The following is a 14,121-nucleotide window of genomic DNA, read 5'->3' on the forward strand; positions in this document are numbered from 1 at the left end:
CTCAACTGACCATGAGCCCGCTATCGATTGATAATGCGTCGTGTCAAGAAATCCCGTAACGGCTGTGCTAGGTGCAAGAGCAAACGGGTGAGTCCTTCCTATCGCTGCTATCGGTGCTATCAGTACCCTCTCAAGGACAAATTTTTCTGATGTCATCTCACTTCTACAGGTCAAATGTGGAGAAGAACGACCTCACTGCCATCGGTGCACTCGCTTAGGTGTTCATTGCCCTGGATATGTCCAGTCCCTTCGATGGGTTACTAAATACCCGGATCGCAACCCTGATACAGCCGATGACACACTCGACGAACCCTCAGCTGAGCCGGGCGCTCAATCGGATTCTAGACCTCCAGGTCACCCGGATCCTCAAGATAACATCGACCCACAGCTACAGCCTTCCTTGGATGTCAACGATGGTGCTCTCGACCCCATATCTCCTAACGTCCACGCAGAGACCGGCACGCTGGCACTGGAAGGTGCGCATGCTCTGTGCGATAATCTATGGGATTCTCAACAGTCCGGTACACTTCCCGAACTCGCAGGTTTATGCAATCAAACTCCGACATCAGCTTCGGGGCCATCTCCAGCAGCGGCGCAGGATGGCTCGATCTTTAACTTCGGCTCACCCAGCCACGCAGACGATCCTTTTGGTCTTTCGTCCCTAGCTGCGCCAATACTGCAGGACGAACCTTACGGCTTCTCCGAGTTCTCGCCATCCGCCATCGTACGCCAATATCCTCCTCCCAACTCGAAGGTACCGCAGCGGGACTTTACCTCTATCTCACAGCCTTTGAACAACCCATCATGGACCCTTATCGAGTACTATTTCAAGGAAGTGGCAGCACTGTTCTCAAGTTATGACAGTCAAATGAACCCCTTCCGATCAACCGTGTCTCGTCTATGGGGCTCTTCACTGGCCATGTGTCGGACTATGCAGAGCATGGCAGCAGCCACCCTAGTCAATGACTTCCCTGAGTTCGGGCCATTAGGGCGGAAGATGCGCAACGAGGCTGTGGACATCATTAGCAAGGAGCCTACTCTAGACGATAAATCCCTGCTGGCACTTCTTATGCTAGGCCAGACAGCAAGCTGGCACGATTCTAAAGATCTTGGCATTTCTTTCTTCAATCTACTAAGGAATCACCTCGATACGAGGTCTGACAGGAGCGCAACAACAGGCCGCGGCAACAATCATCAATTCTTCGAAGAGGCCTTGATCTACTGGGAAATGCTCCTGTCCTTTGTGGCCGACGATTCGGCTGTTTTGTGCGGGGCCACGGCCGCAGGGCCCGAGGAATCACTCGTCCTACAGCGTGTGCCTCATCCGTGGACGGGAATTGCGCGTGACACGCAATTCACAGTCCAAGAGGTGGGACGGCTTGTGCGTCGCGAGAGGAAACGAATGCGCTGCCGCACCTTTACGTCTCACGCCGATGTGGCACAAGCGCAGCGAGCCATCGAACGAGCACAGGAACTCGAGGAGCGTCTCTTGGGTCTTGCGCACCCGGCTGAGGCCGAGATCATCAGTCCCGGCGACGACGAGACACCCGTGTGGCATCTCCTCACTATGGCTGAGGTCTATCGGTGCACCGGGCTGATGCAGCTCTACCGAGTCTTTCCCGACCTGCTACGTCGACGACTACGTCCACAGCGAACCTCGAGCAGCCCCACTAGCGTTGAAGAAGCGTCTATGAACCATCGCGATTCCTTCCTGTCCCCCGTGTTGAACGGTCCGCACTGGTTTTGCGACCCTGCCCTTCTACATCTCAACCCCGAAGCCACCACCGCCGCCGCCCCCGCGCCGCCGTTCGAGCCCCTCCACACCCCCTCGTCGGCCTCGCAAAACGACAACTGGCTGACCGAACTCGCACTCACCACCCTCTCACGTCTGAAAACCATCCCGCTCGAATCCCGCACCCGTTGTCTACAGCCATTCCTCCTTGTCGCCTCGAGCAGTGAGCTCCGGCTCCCTCGACTTCCGCCCCTGGAGACCAACCTCGACAGCAACGGCCCAAACATTTCCGCCCACGCCATCGACGTCTCCCAGACGCGGCGGTTCATCCTCGGTCGGCTTACCTCTTTTATGCATGTCCTGCCCCCAAAACCCATCAGCGTCTGTCTGGAACTAGTGCGCGAGGTGTGGCGCCGGATGGACGCCGGCGAGCCGGAGGTGTATTGGATGGACGTCATGATGGAGAAGGGATGGGAGACGACAATGGGCTGACGTTCAGGTCTTCGGGCGAGAATAATCTACACTGTACATATATATACTTATGAGTTTGAACGTCGGATACCCAAGTTTTTGCATCATCTACAATGATGTGCGGTTTGAACGTCGGATACCCAAGTTTTTGCATCATCTACAATGATGTGCGTAGTCAAGTCCAGCAGGGAATATGAATTAGACACAATAGCTCCTGTTTGCGAAGGCAATTATTTTCCCCAGATAAATGATATCGACATACGAAACCTCAAACACACGAACTAGAACCCACATTGGACCGGCGTTTCATGTACCTCAATCGCGTATTGCCCCTTCTCACTCCGGCTGACACCTGGACTAGATAAATAGACAGCAGAAAGAAGAAAGCTGGTGCTGAGAAACCCTGAACGGGTCGAAAATCAAGAAGAATATGAGGGTAATTCAAAGCAGACTGCACCCATGGAGTTTAAAAGAGGAATATTCCGTGCAAGAGGCATGCATGGCCAAGTGAAGTGCCAGGGGAAATATGATACACAGAAGTGAATGGGGCTGAAGAGATCAAAGAAAGAAAGAAGATAAGGAAATAGCATCCAGGGCTTCAGATGGGGTGATTAAACATATGTAAATAAAGTGCAATCATATCATGCTCAGTCCCCTGCGGAAGGACTAAAGGTCATGAAGAGATGTCAAAAGACAGAGGAGTCCGCAGTAGAAGCACCCGCAGAGGATCACGAGGCCTGTTCATACTGCCCGTCTCCAGAACTTCCAGCCTTCGCGTTTCTCCTGGACGCCCACACCGACGAGTCTTTCGATGCCATCAGTGCCATCGGCATTCTCGAACTTCTGCTGGTCGATCTCCTCACCACCCTCCTCATCGGACCCGTTGCGCAAAACCGCCGGCCACAGGACACCCACGCCGTCACCACCCAAGGTGGTTTCGTATTTCATGAAGTTATCCTCGAGCAGCTTTTGCTCCAGCTCTTGCAGAGCCTCTTTACTGGCATCCGGGCGAAGAATGGAGATTGCACATCCACCTCCACCAGCACCTGTCAACTTTGTCCAACCAATATCGGTAAAGTCGACCAGCTCGCGGATGCGCTCCAGTCGCGGGTGCGACACGCCTAACGACACAAGCAACCCATGGTTAATGCGGAGCAAGGAACCAAAACTCTCGAGCTCCTTCTGGTCCAGAGGTTTGCCGTCCGCGTTCTTAATGGCGTCTTTGGCGGTTACGGTCACCTTTTCGATTGCATCCAGCATCGATTCGGTCACCAAGGAATGCTCCTCCTTGAGCTTTGCCACCTTAGCGACCTCGATCGCTGTGGACCGTGCCTGTCGTGTGTCGATCAACCAAAGGGGCAGTTCGGGGAAATTCGGTACAGGCACCACGGTAGGCGGCTTAGTGTAATCTTCGCGGCGGAAGAACACTGCCTTGCCGCCTGCGGAGACAGTGTTGTCCACTCCGCTCGGGTTGCCATGCATACACATTTCTCCCACAAAAGCCCATCTATTGATGCGCTCGATCTGGAGCTCCGCCTCATCTGGGGGTTGATCGGGGTGTGGCCCAGCCAGTGTGCGAATTTGAAGTAGTAGAGCCGTACTCATGCAGACGCAGATACTAGCACTGCTTCCGAGCCCAGCCCCAATGGGGATGGTGGATCGAAGGGTATAGATAGCACCATGGCTCTGAGGCGAGCCCAGGGAGCAGAAGAGGTATAGGAATGCCAAGGCAGAGCGACGGTGGATTTTGCGCAAATCCTCCGGCGCATGGGGCGATATGTCTTGAACGTGGGGTAAAATCGCGTCGTACAACTCCGTATCGAGGGAAGTAACCAGGTCGTAGTAGTACTTCTTCTTGGAAGGCTGTTTGAAGAGGTCCCACGGTAGTTCATCGATGTTCCAGGTGTGATCGAACTTAATGTCTCGGAAGTTTAAAGTGATAGTGCGCTGCGACTTGGATAGGGTGGTGACGAGGAAATAGGAGCGGAGAGAGATAGCAGCGGCCATAGCTGCCTTACCATAGACGACAGCATGTTCCCCAAAGACGATGACCTTTCCTGGAGCGGACACCATGAACGGCGGGGCCATAGGAGATGAAGATTTGCGGGCCATGGCTTTCTTGACGGACGTGGTCTCAATGGTAGGAGAGGTAGCGGGCAGACTGGAGGTGGTTATGTTTGTGTTGGAAGAAGTGGTGGAGGCGGCGTCGGAGCTATCAGGGCTGTCATCGCAAACGGTGACCGTCTTTACACGAGGGGGGAGGGATTGTTCGGTAATAAGGTGTGACATCGTGTGACGTTGACCGCTCTGGGACGCTCTGAGACTGGCGGGTTTGCGAGGGCCACGACCTTTGGGCATTCCTGGTGGAATTAAGTTGACAGGGGGTGGTGGAAGCGTGGAAGTAGGGGGGGGGTTGGTGGGAATCCAAGGCGGGTCGTAGATAGCGGAGATGGAGATGTAAGGGGAGGAGGGCAAGTAGAAGCGGCGCAACGAATGTCAGGGTTGGCAAAGACAAACGGTCAGGAGTTAATCAAAGGAGAGACTAGAGGTAGAACCGAGTAGAAAACATGGCGCTAGAAGAAAAAGAAAAGAAGAGGTTTACAAGGAGGATAAAGAAGGAGGAAATTTGGGAGGGAAAGAAGAAAAGGGGAATGAGTGCAGTTGTAGAGAACGTGGAGGAGGAGGAGGAGGAGTAAGATTCACGCATTTGGCAAACACTCATTGTACCGGAGTTGTACTAGTCGGGGATGCTTTTGGCCTGAGGTGTCTGTTTCGCTGCTCTTATTCCACCAATCACACATCAACTATTGCTCATTACTCACCCGAACTAGTAAGTTAAGCTGTACCCCAAGTCAGTCACTCCACGGTATCTAAATTACATCCACCTGGCAGGCTCCCCCATCTCCAAATGAGATTATCCGTGCAGAAGGATCCCTGAAGACTGCATTCTACACAGTAGCTGTGAGTCTGCTTTGTCGGCTGAGTACCTCCACAGTAAGGTTGCGGAGTCGTTGGCCCCAGTCAATAGCAGACATCCTTATTAGCTGCTGCTGCTGCTCGGACCACGTATAGTTACTAGTTTAGTAGTTACTACGTCGTACTTAATTGCTTTTGCTACACTACACTTCCGCAATCACTTTCCTCCGTACTTCATAGCTGAATCCACACGCATTGAGCAGGGTCTACTACGCACTCAACTAACTGATACTAACTGGACAGCTGATTCCCCCATCAAGCCGCCCGGGAAACGATCAAAGGGTGACATGACAGCATGCAAAGTAAGCTTAATTCAATAACTACAGTCCGAGTCAGATGGTAACACCGTGCAGTGATAGTGTAAAACATTCTAATTCTCCGGCCACAGTTGGTGTGACCTTCCATCCGTTATTAATGTTGAATTCAACGACTTCGACCCCGACGTCGACTACAGCACTGACTCATTCTGGGCTCAAGAGCTTTCAGTCCTCTTGCGAAGCAGAAAGCAAGACTGAATCAAGCATACTTCTATCCGTGGCTGCATCAGTGGAGCGGTCATCGATGCAATATCCACGGCAGCACCGGGACTGATAGTCACAGTTGCCATGTTGATAGAAGCGATATCCGTCTCGGCAGCGATGGCATCGTGAACTTCGACCGTAATCTCGAATTTCGTAACAGCGATCGCGCTGGCCAGCCACGGCCGTCAAGAAGCTGCAGCCGACAAGAAAGGGCAGTAGAGTACTGCTGAGTTGCATGATGGCGGTTCAGACGGTTCTTTCGCGCAAGTCGATGGCGGTGGTTGCTCGATGATCTGGAACGGAAAACATCTCCTCCACGGCAGGTGGTTGCTGTTCAGCTTAAATACCATCGAATTACAGCCAGAACAGACTCGGCAATGATCAAATGTCGTCGGTCTGAGTGCTACAGACCTTCAGCTGCATTTCCGAGCGCAAATGGAATGGTTTTCGGAAAATAAGTCTCCGCTTACTCTGACATCTACCTATGCAACACAAAGGACCAGGCATCGCGATCAGCTGACTGAAAAAGCTTCCCTCCGATTCTGAGACATTCAATCCTGTAAAACCCGAGTACTGTAATAGGAGCTACATCATCAGGGACTAATCAGGCCATGGACTGGTTCTTTGAGTCGAGACGCAGCCGTGAGCGGCCCATTGGGTGGGCGAGAAAAGGATCTCGATTTCTCATGTCTCACTTCTGGGAGCGTACGTCTTTTTGAATCGCAAAACCACCTGCTCGGCTGCGACCCTATGTCTGCTGAATTTACTGCAGCAAGGGAGACAGCATCATCTTTGCTTTGGTCTCGAAGCTTTTCTGAGCATGATTCTGCTAGTCCTAGGCGACATTGGACTGGCGGCCCTATACATCATAGTATCATGCAGGATGGCAACATCAAGCTAGGTCTACAGAAACCGTGTATTCAAATTAAAGGGTTGACTAGAGGTCCGTCGACTGACGGTGACCGGCTCGAGAGCGGAGGGTGCGAAGTGCAGATTGTGAGGATCGGATCCAATGAAGCTGCGAGCTATGCTCACAGACAGGACATGTACAAGTAACATCCGTTGCAGCCTCGTCGTCTATGGGAACAGTAGTCAGTGACCTCTTTGGCGAAAGTTATCAGAGGAAGTGACGTCGAATCCTCTGGCCCTACTACCCGACGAGATCGGTGACTATCTTTAAAACAATCAGGATGGTGCAGGGGACGACGATTACGCCCTCGGGCTGCTTTCCTTCCGTGTTGTCAAACCTGAGAGTTTGCCAATCTTTCATATCCTGCGGAGGGTGTTGCATGACGACCTTGGGTTTGGTTCAATATGGAATGATCAGAGCATGAGCATTCCAGCAAGCTGTGTTCCATGCGTACACGCCTTTCCCTGACCATACGCAACAGCCTCTTTCCTATGCTCTATGCTAGAAATATGGTTAGATTAGCTTGAGTCAAGTGAAGTCAATCTGGCGGACTTGCGGAGGATGTGGGATAATTCACACGCAAGCCCGGCGAGTATTTTCCAGGGCAACGATGGGCATTTCGCAAGTTGGGTGCAAGTTCGAGGCCTTGGCTGGCATCTGCAAGGTAAATCCGTGGGATCGATCTTAGTAGGTCTGAGTTCGTCGGTTCTTCCAGAGGCTCCATGCAAGTCACAAACCTTGGCATTAAACTGGGCAGCACAGAGCAGGTGACTTGCTGGAAGTCCAGCCGTCAGTCTCTCGTAGAGGATTGACAACATTATGCAGACTCACAAGTGGAATATGCAGCAGCAAACGTCAGCCATGGTGGTGATTGACTGCTTCCTGCGAACAAAGTATTTCCTTCACGGGAACAGTGCAGGAACAGGTTCGTCTGCTGCAGGAAATCGGAGTCGCTTCCGCCCACTCAGTAAACCACTCTTTCTGCTTATCTCCAAGTTTCTGTCGCATGACCTCGCTTCCCAGCTTCATCTCGCTGTTCGACTTCCCACTTGGTGCGTGAATCATCATCCTGGATGCGTTCATTGATGGCCGATTTGGAAAGATCCCTAAGATGACGATTCTCGAGCAACTGCGACTCTGGCGGAAATGACCCTCGGATCAGGTCTATAAAGCGAGGCTTGTTCCACCTCGAGAGAACAATCAAATCAAAGAGACATCAAAATCTCGTGCCTCACTTTCACATTCAGCTAGATCTTCAGATCACAACAAACCCATATACTCACATTCAAGATGACTCGAACTGCGAACGCTGTCACCCTGCTCGGTGCAGGCACACAAGGCTCACGTCTTGCCTACATGGTAGGCCCCATCAATCCCATCATAGTCCCCTCCAGTGGATACTGAGCACAATCGTTGTCTTGTCAGTGGGCACGTCAAGGAACACCGGTGTACATTGTGGACAAGGAATCGAGTCACCTATCCCAAGCGTTCGACTTCATTGAGGAGCTGCGCCGCAAGGAGTCACCACCTGAGAAACAAGGTCCAATCACCCAACTAGTTGTCGCGGACCTGGACCGGGCACTCTGCGATTCCTGGTTGGTCATCGAGGTAGTGATTCCTTCTCCAATGCCTCATTGCTCAAGAACATGGTAGTCAGTTCTGAAATCTTCACTACTAGTGTCTCCCCGAGAATCTGGACCTCAAACGGTCCATAATCCAGCAGCTGGACGACCAAGCCGATCCAGAGATCATCATTGCGTCTAACTCGAGCAGCCACTCGATCATAGAGGTCTGCGAGGGGCTTGATTTCAAGGCTGATGATCGCTTCGTGAACTTGCACTCTTGTTAGTCTTCCCATCCCCAAATATAGTACCCTGAGTCGATCACTGTTCACACCCCGGGACTAACATCAATCACTACTCCCAGTCTGGCCCCCAGAAACCCAAGGTCTGAGCCCACACTCATCTCCATCGATTCTTCCCCACATCTATTGACCTTCTTCCCCACATAGTCCTCGAAGTCATGGGCACCGACAAAACCCGCCCTGAAATCATCCCTCTCCTCATGGACGAAGCCCGCAAGCACGGCTTCCAACCCTTCCACGTCCGCAAACCCTCAACCGGATACATCTTCAACCGGCAAGTAGCCTCCCCACCCCCCTCCATATAACCCAGACCAGAATATTTTCAAGCCTCCCGCGAAATCTACCATATGCTAATCAAGCATTGCCAACAGGATCTGGGCAGCCATCAAGCGCGAGACGCTGATGGTGCTAGAGGAAGGCGTCGCCACCCCCGAGGAGGTCGATCAGATGTATAAGGCCGTCCTGCAGACCCCCAAGGGACCCTGCGAGCAGATGGATGTGGCCGGGCTGGACGTCATCCTGGCGATTGAAGAGCACTATGCGCAGATCCGTTCTGGTATCCCCGAGGGTCCTCGCAAGTATCTGCGGGAGATGGTGGACCGGGGCGATTTGGGGGTGAAGACCGGTTCGGGGATCTTTGACTATGATAAGTGAGCAGAGTCTGTCATGTATGTGACGGTGTGCAGATTTAGACGTTTGTGTTCCTGTTGTGCTGTTTTTGGTTTGTATTGTGTTGTGTTTTTTGCATGAGTTTCTAGAGTTTGGTTTTCGATTTATGAGAGTTCTTCTTGCCAGCTACAAGGGAAATTCCTGCCTAAGTAAGTTTTGCGTTCCTGTAGTAGCCTTTTTGTAAATCTTCAGATTCCAAGTTCAGACCTGAATAATGTGCGGAACCCCGAGTATCCGCTGGCTCTATTCTTGCTGGCCCAAATTACGGTCCAGGGCATAAGCTTTAGCCCTGAGCATGTAGTTTGGATCAATAAGATTAAAATGGCGGATGGTATCTTTATTTCTGTTACAGATATATACATCAATGCCGCGTTATATGATACATGCGATAGTTGCGATAGCCCTAATAATCTGACCGGACTGTCTTCTCATCTCTCTCCCTGTCTTCGTTTTTCTTCTCTTTCTTTTTTTCTCTTCACTTTGTATTCCTCTTTTCTTGCAGCAGTATTTGTTCAACTTCAAAACTGGAGAGAATACAAGCCTCACAGATTCATCGTCACAGTCATACTGTTGCTATGCACCAACAGACAAGGCGGTAGCCCTTGCCAGAAGATCTCTAAATCGCTCAGATAGGACGCACTCGCCGCCTCACTTTGCGCCGTCCCCTCAGACGGCGACGGTAACGTCGTGAAAACCACCGCCGTATCCTCGCTATGTCTCACCATCAGCTCGTTCAAGATCAGATGCTGCGCCCGGCTGGGGAGATCGTTGAACGAGAAGGGCACTGATGCCTGCTGCGGATACCCAGATGCTGATGTCGCTCGCGCTGCGAGTACAGCTGAAGGCCCGGAGGATGAGCGACGAGTGTAAATGGATTCAAGGCGGTGGTTAGAGGTCGAGCGCGGCGGGGAGGCGCTGGGCGCGAACATGATAGATGGGCCGGCACCTTCTTCGGTGTTGACACGGGCTTCGGGGATAGGCGAGGAGCTGAACCGGTTGCTGGAGGGGGACCGCGAGGGCTTGGGCCTCGCGAGGACGGTTGAGGGTGATGGCGGGGTTTGTGGAGTTTCTGCAGGCTCTGTGTCGGTGTCGGCGGTCATGATGATCGAGGGGACGGGTTGGTCGGGGGCAATAGAGTCAGATGATGCTCTTTGTTTGGCTTTGATGGAGCCGAGCATGTGCTGCTGGGAGCTCTGGTCGGGGCCCTGGGAGGAGTCTTGATGATTCTCCTCTCCTTCATCAGAGTCGACATCATCTCGGTAAGGGACAAACTCCTCGTCGCTGCTGTCACTTGTGCTGGAATCGCTGGAGATGTCGTAGTCGACGAGGGCATCAAGAAGGCGATGCGTTTGCATGCCCAGACTGACGTTTCCGAGACCACGGAAGCTGGATATCGATCGTCTTCGTTTCGACGACTGCATGAGCTTTCGCAATCCACCAACCAGCTGATGCGATGGCCGTTGAATACTCTCCGGACTCTGGACGGGCCAACTAGACATCCTCTCCCTCAAGTGAATGAGATCGCTCGATTCGGAGTGGTCTAAGGCTCCATGAACGCTACGAGCTCGTCGAATGTCTTGCCACCAATCTTCATCCTGGAGAGCTTCATGGACACGGTCGGAATAATCTCCAGTCTCTGGGGTGATTTCGCCATTCACAATGATGCGGTACGTTTTCAGATCTCCACATGCAAGCCAGAACACCAGAACCTCTGCCTCAATTCTGAGCTTCTCCAGCAACGCCTCAACTCTACCCCGCTCATCTTCAACGTCAGACTCGTATTCGACGAATACGGCTACTCGCAGTTTGTATGTCTTCTTCCAAGACGGGACGGTGTTGAGGATACATCCCAATTGCAGGATCAGCGTGTAGGTGTCGAAATTCGTAGTCAAGACATTTTTCTTGCTCTCTGTGTCCGCACCGAGCTCTGCGCTCATCTGAATCGGCCACAGATCAATATACTTTTTCATATGCTGTCCGTGAGGACCCGGCAGCTCGAGGTCCTCAAAACCTTTGGCCACCGCGACATTCATCCGCAACCTGAAAAGAAGATCCTCTAAAATGGTCACATAGCTTCTGCAAGCCATTGATGTCTCTGGCGAGCTTTCAGTAGTAGAGAGTGCTTCGCGCGAGATGCGCCTGCCTCCTGAGTCCTTGCGTCCCGAGTCTCTTCGGTTCGTGAAATGAAACCTCTCCACTAAAGCTCGGCCCTTGCGAAATTGGTCGATAATCACGATATTAGGCCGCATGCCACCGAGTCCGGCACTCAAGGCTACATTTCGAATGCCCCATTCGGGCGTGGGGGCAACTGTGATGTTCACAAAAGCTTTGACCCGAGAATTTTCAACGAATTTGGTCCATGCACTTTGTTGACGCCGAGCTTCCGGTACGGCTGCGGAAAAGTCGTCCGTGACAAGAACGTGGCCTAGAACAAATAAGCCCCCTTTTTTCAGAGAGTTGCAGAAAGCAATCATCCGAGACTGTTCCTCTAGGCTGTTCACGAAGAGTAAGATTTGAGGCCGCCAGAATTTGACGTGCTCTTGCCGAAGACGAAGCAAGTACTTTCGGACTTGGTGGTAAATCAAACTCTGGCTCACATCGCCCCAGGGCTTCGGCGGTGAGCTGTAGTGGATCAGGAGGAAGAGTAACATCAGTATTGCGACACATCCCGAAGCATAGACGCCATCGACGAAGAACATGCTTGCGCCGCAGACCAGGGTACCTGTTGCTGCTGTCTGCCAGTTGAAGTAATGGAAGGAGGGACGAAAATTGGGGGCGGACCCAATCTTCAACAAGAAACAGGCAAGATTCGTTACCAAGAATGTCATGAGATAAGTCATGGTCACAAAGGAAGCAATTTGGTTAATGTCGAACAGCATTGTGGCCTGCGCGACTATGAACGTTATAATGATTGCATAGACGGGTTCATCAGCCTTTTTCGTGCCTTGCCCAAAGATGCCGAGCCCTGGAAGCAGACCGTCTCGCGCAATCGCTTGAAGAAGCTTGGCCGACCCTATAACTCCCATCAATGAGGAGAAGAAACTCGTTGCAAATTCTCCCATAAGGATGACAGCTCCTGAGAGATTAGCCTATCAAACAGTGAGTACATGTTGATGCATGGCGATCAGTTCGATTACTTACGACTTGTACCACATTAGCATTTCTGTAAAAGGATTCTCGTGTTATAGAAGCAGCCATGGCGACGATGACCAAGGTATAGGTCACGAACGTGAGTCCCAGGCCATACAGAGTACCCTTCGGGATGGACTTGCTGGGATTCTTTAGGTCTCCAGACATACTAGCACCGCTGTTGATGTATTAGTCTCGTACACCATAGTCATATGAGACGTACCTACGCAAAAATACCACCAGTTGCAGGGAACAAGATACCAAATAGGTCTTGAAAGTTTTCGCGTCCTGGAAGTTGGCTGCCCGCCGCGCCCTTAGTGAGCTTGGGTTTGAGATTGTCTAACAGTGTCTGTAGCCGAAACCCTGTGAATTCAACCCCAATCTTGGGAATATTGAAAGGTTTCATGAAAATGGCAGACAATGGTATGCTGAAGGTTGCGACAAGCAAGATAATCAGCAGCCCATTGCTGGCCCTTGAAAAGATAGAGCTCCCAGCCAAGCATATTCCCGTACATAGGACTAGGATTATGGTACCCCATAGATACTGCCACCAGAAGCCCTCTTCGAGGAAATTGGCCCAGGTACCCGATTCTGTGCCGAAATTTTGACTGAAGCAATCCACTAAACCGACTGCATTCATACCAGTGTTCAGCACGTATCCAAGGTAGAATACAATGCCAATTGAGCCACCGAACTCGGGTCCCAGTGAGCGGGAGATCAGGTAGTATGCGCCACCACCACGGACTGTGCCATTAGTGGCGATGGCAGAAAGGGACATGGTCGTCACTAGATTGATGGTGTATGAGATGAAAAGCAGGCCTTGTTTGTGTTAGTCAACCAGCGGTCTCTAGAACAGCATGCATATTCATTACCGAGCATTCCCAGCAGTCCAGCTTGTCCGAGAATGAACCCGAACCTGAGAAACATCAAAATACTCAAGACATTCAACGTCGTCGGTACGAAAACTCCCGAGAATGTTCCCAACTTATCAGAATTGTCGGAAGCTCGAATCTGAGCCTCGCGCTCTTTCTGGTCTACGCCAGACTCTCTGAAAGGACCTGTAGCTGGAGCCGGAGGAAGAATTCTCTCCCTGGGAAAATCATGTTTTCCATCACTGCCTTGCCCATTCCACCACTGAGTGACATTACTGAAGACATCGTTGGGAAGTGAGTGACGATGCCGTTCAGGCGAATGTGTGGATGAGCTCAGCGGTTCATAGCGATGATTCTCAGCAACTGGTGATTCAATCGTCCCCTTCCCTAGAAAGACCTTACTACTGGATTCTGGTGAAAATTTGGTCGATTCACTAGGGTCTAATCTGGAGACATCTTCTTCAGCGGTACGCGTGGAAAAATTGGGCCTCCGTCGAGACAGAGAGTCCGAAGAATTGCCGACCCGCTGGTCAGTCATCGATACCAGCACCTCCACTCCTTGTGTGAGTGTGTCCGCTTGGGGGGCTGCATGCAACCACTGATCAATTAGAGGATGTGGGGGTGGAGGGGGCCCAGGTGGGAACCGGGTAATAGTCAAGTCTGGGGGGGGGGGAGTTGAAAGTGAAGGGAGAGGTCAAAAATTGACAGTAGCGATAAGGAGAATACTGCTGACCCGGTCACGAGGAGTGTAATGTGACAACCGCGACAGCAGTAAAATCTCTGGATTGGGGGTGAGGGAGGGAGCACGGGGGGAATGAGAGGATGGAATGTCAATCGCGTGTTGAAGCAACTTTAGCTTATCGCCAAATCATCGGGGGCGGCGATGACCTCATGTCCTCCACAAACAAACAGTGCAAATCGTCTGTGCTTCAACAACTCGTATTGCCTCGTCTTCGTCCTACTACTACTTACTACTC

At 51.8% G+C, this 14,121-nt stretch overlaps 4 protein-coding genes across 4 annotated transcripts; 2 read left to right on the forward strand and 2 right to left on the reverse strand.

The window, feature by feature from the left end:
* Positions 1 to 33: 33 nt before the first annotated feature.
* BP01DRAFT_291983 (uncharacterized protein) lies at positions 34 to 2,224 on the forward strand (the record flags this gene model as incomplete). Its single annotated transcript, XM_025571676.1, has 4 exons — positions 34 to 87; positions 170 to 353; positions 477 to 1,720; positions 1,814 to 2,224. The coding sequence occupies 4 exons, from the start codon at positions 34 to 36 to the stop codon at positions 2,222 to 2,224; spliced, it is 1,893 nt and encodes a 630-aa protein (XP_025433401.1).
* A 720-nt stretch (positions 2,225 to 2,944) lies between these two features.
* On the reverse strand, positions 2,945 to 4,561 carry erg12 (mevalonate kinase; the record flags this gene model as incomplete). The annotated part of the gene is made up of 1 exon (XM_025576719.1): positions 2,945 to 4,561. The coding sequence occupies one exon, from the start codon at positions 4,559 to 4,561 to the stop codon at positions 2,945 to 2,947; it is 1,617 nt and encodes a 538-aa protein (XP_025433402.1).
* Positions 4,562 to 7,755: 3,194 nt separating this feature from the next.
* Positions 7,756 to 9,192, forward strand: BP01DRAFT_389961 (3-hydroxyacyl-CoA dehydrogenase family protein). The gene is made up of 6 exons (XM_025577961.1): positions 7,756 to 7,969; positions 8,036 to 8,218; positions 8,289 to 8,454; positions 8,537 to 8,557; positions 8,622 to 8,748; positions 8,846 to 9,192. The coding sequence occupies exons 1-6, from the start codon at positions 7,901 to 7,903 to the stop codon at positions 9,126 to 9,128; spliced, it is 849 nt and encodes a 282-aa protein (XP_025433403.1). The 5' UTR covers positions 7,756 to 7,900; the 3' UTR covers positions 9,129 to 9,192.
* Positions 9,193 to 9,511: 319 nt separating this feature from the next.
* BP01DRAFT_314529 (putative cation chloride cotransporter) lies at positions 9,512 to 13,874 on the reverse strand. The gene is made up of 4 exons (XM_025572536.1): positions 13,145 to 13,874; positions 12,500 to 13,091; positions 12,285 to 12,450; positions 9,512 to 12,232 (listed from the first exon to the last, which is right to left on the reverse strand). Exons 1-4 carry the CDS (start codon positions 13,680 to 13,682, stop codon positions 9,686 to 9,688), a joined length of 3,843 nt encoding a protein of 1,280 aa, XP_025433404.1. The 5' UTR covers positions 13,683 to 13,874; the 3' UTR covers positions 9,512 to 9,685.
* Between the last annotated feature and the right edge of the window lie 247 nt (positions 13,875 to 14,121).

This window comes from Aspergillus saccharolyticus, assembly GCF_003184585.1.
Source record: "Aspergillus saccharolyticus JOP 1030-1 unplaced genomic scaffold BP01scaffold_7, whole genome shotgun sequence".
Taxonomy (NCBI): domain Eukaryota; kingdom Fungi; phylum Ascomycota; class Eurotiomycetes; order Eurotiales; family Aspergillaceae; genus Aspergillus; species Aspergillus saccharolyticus.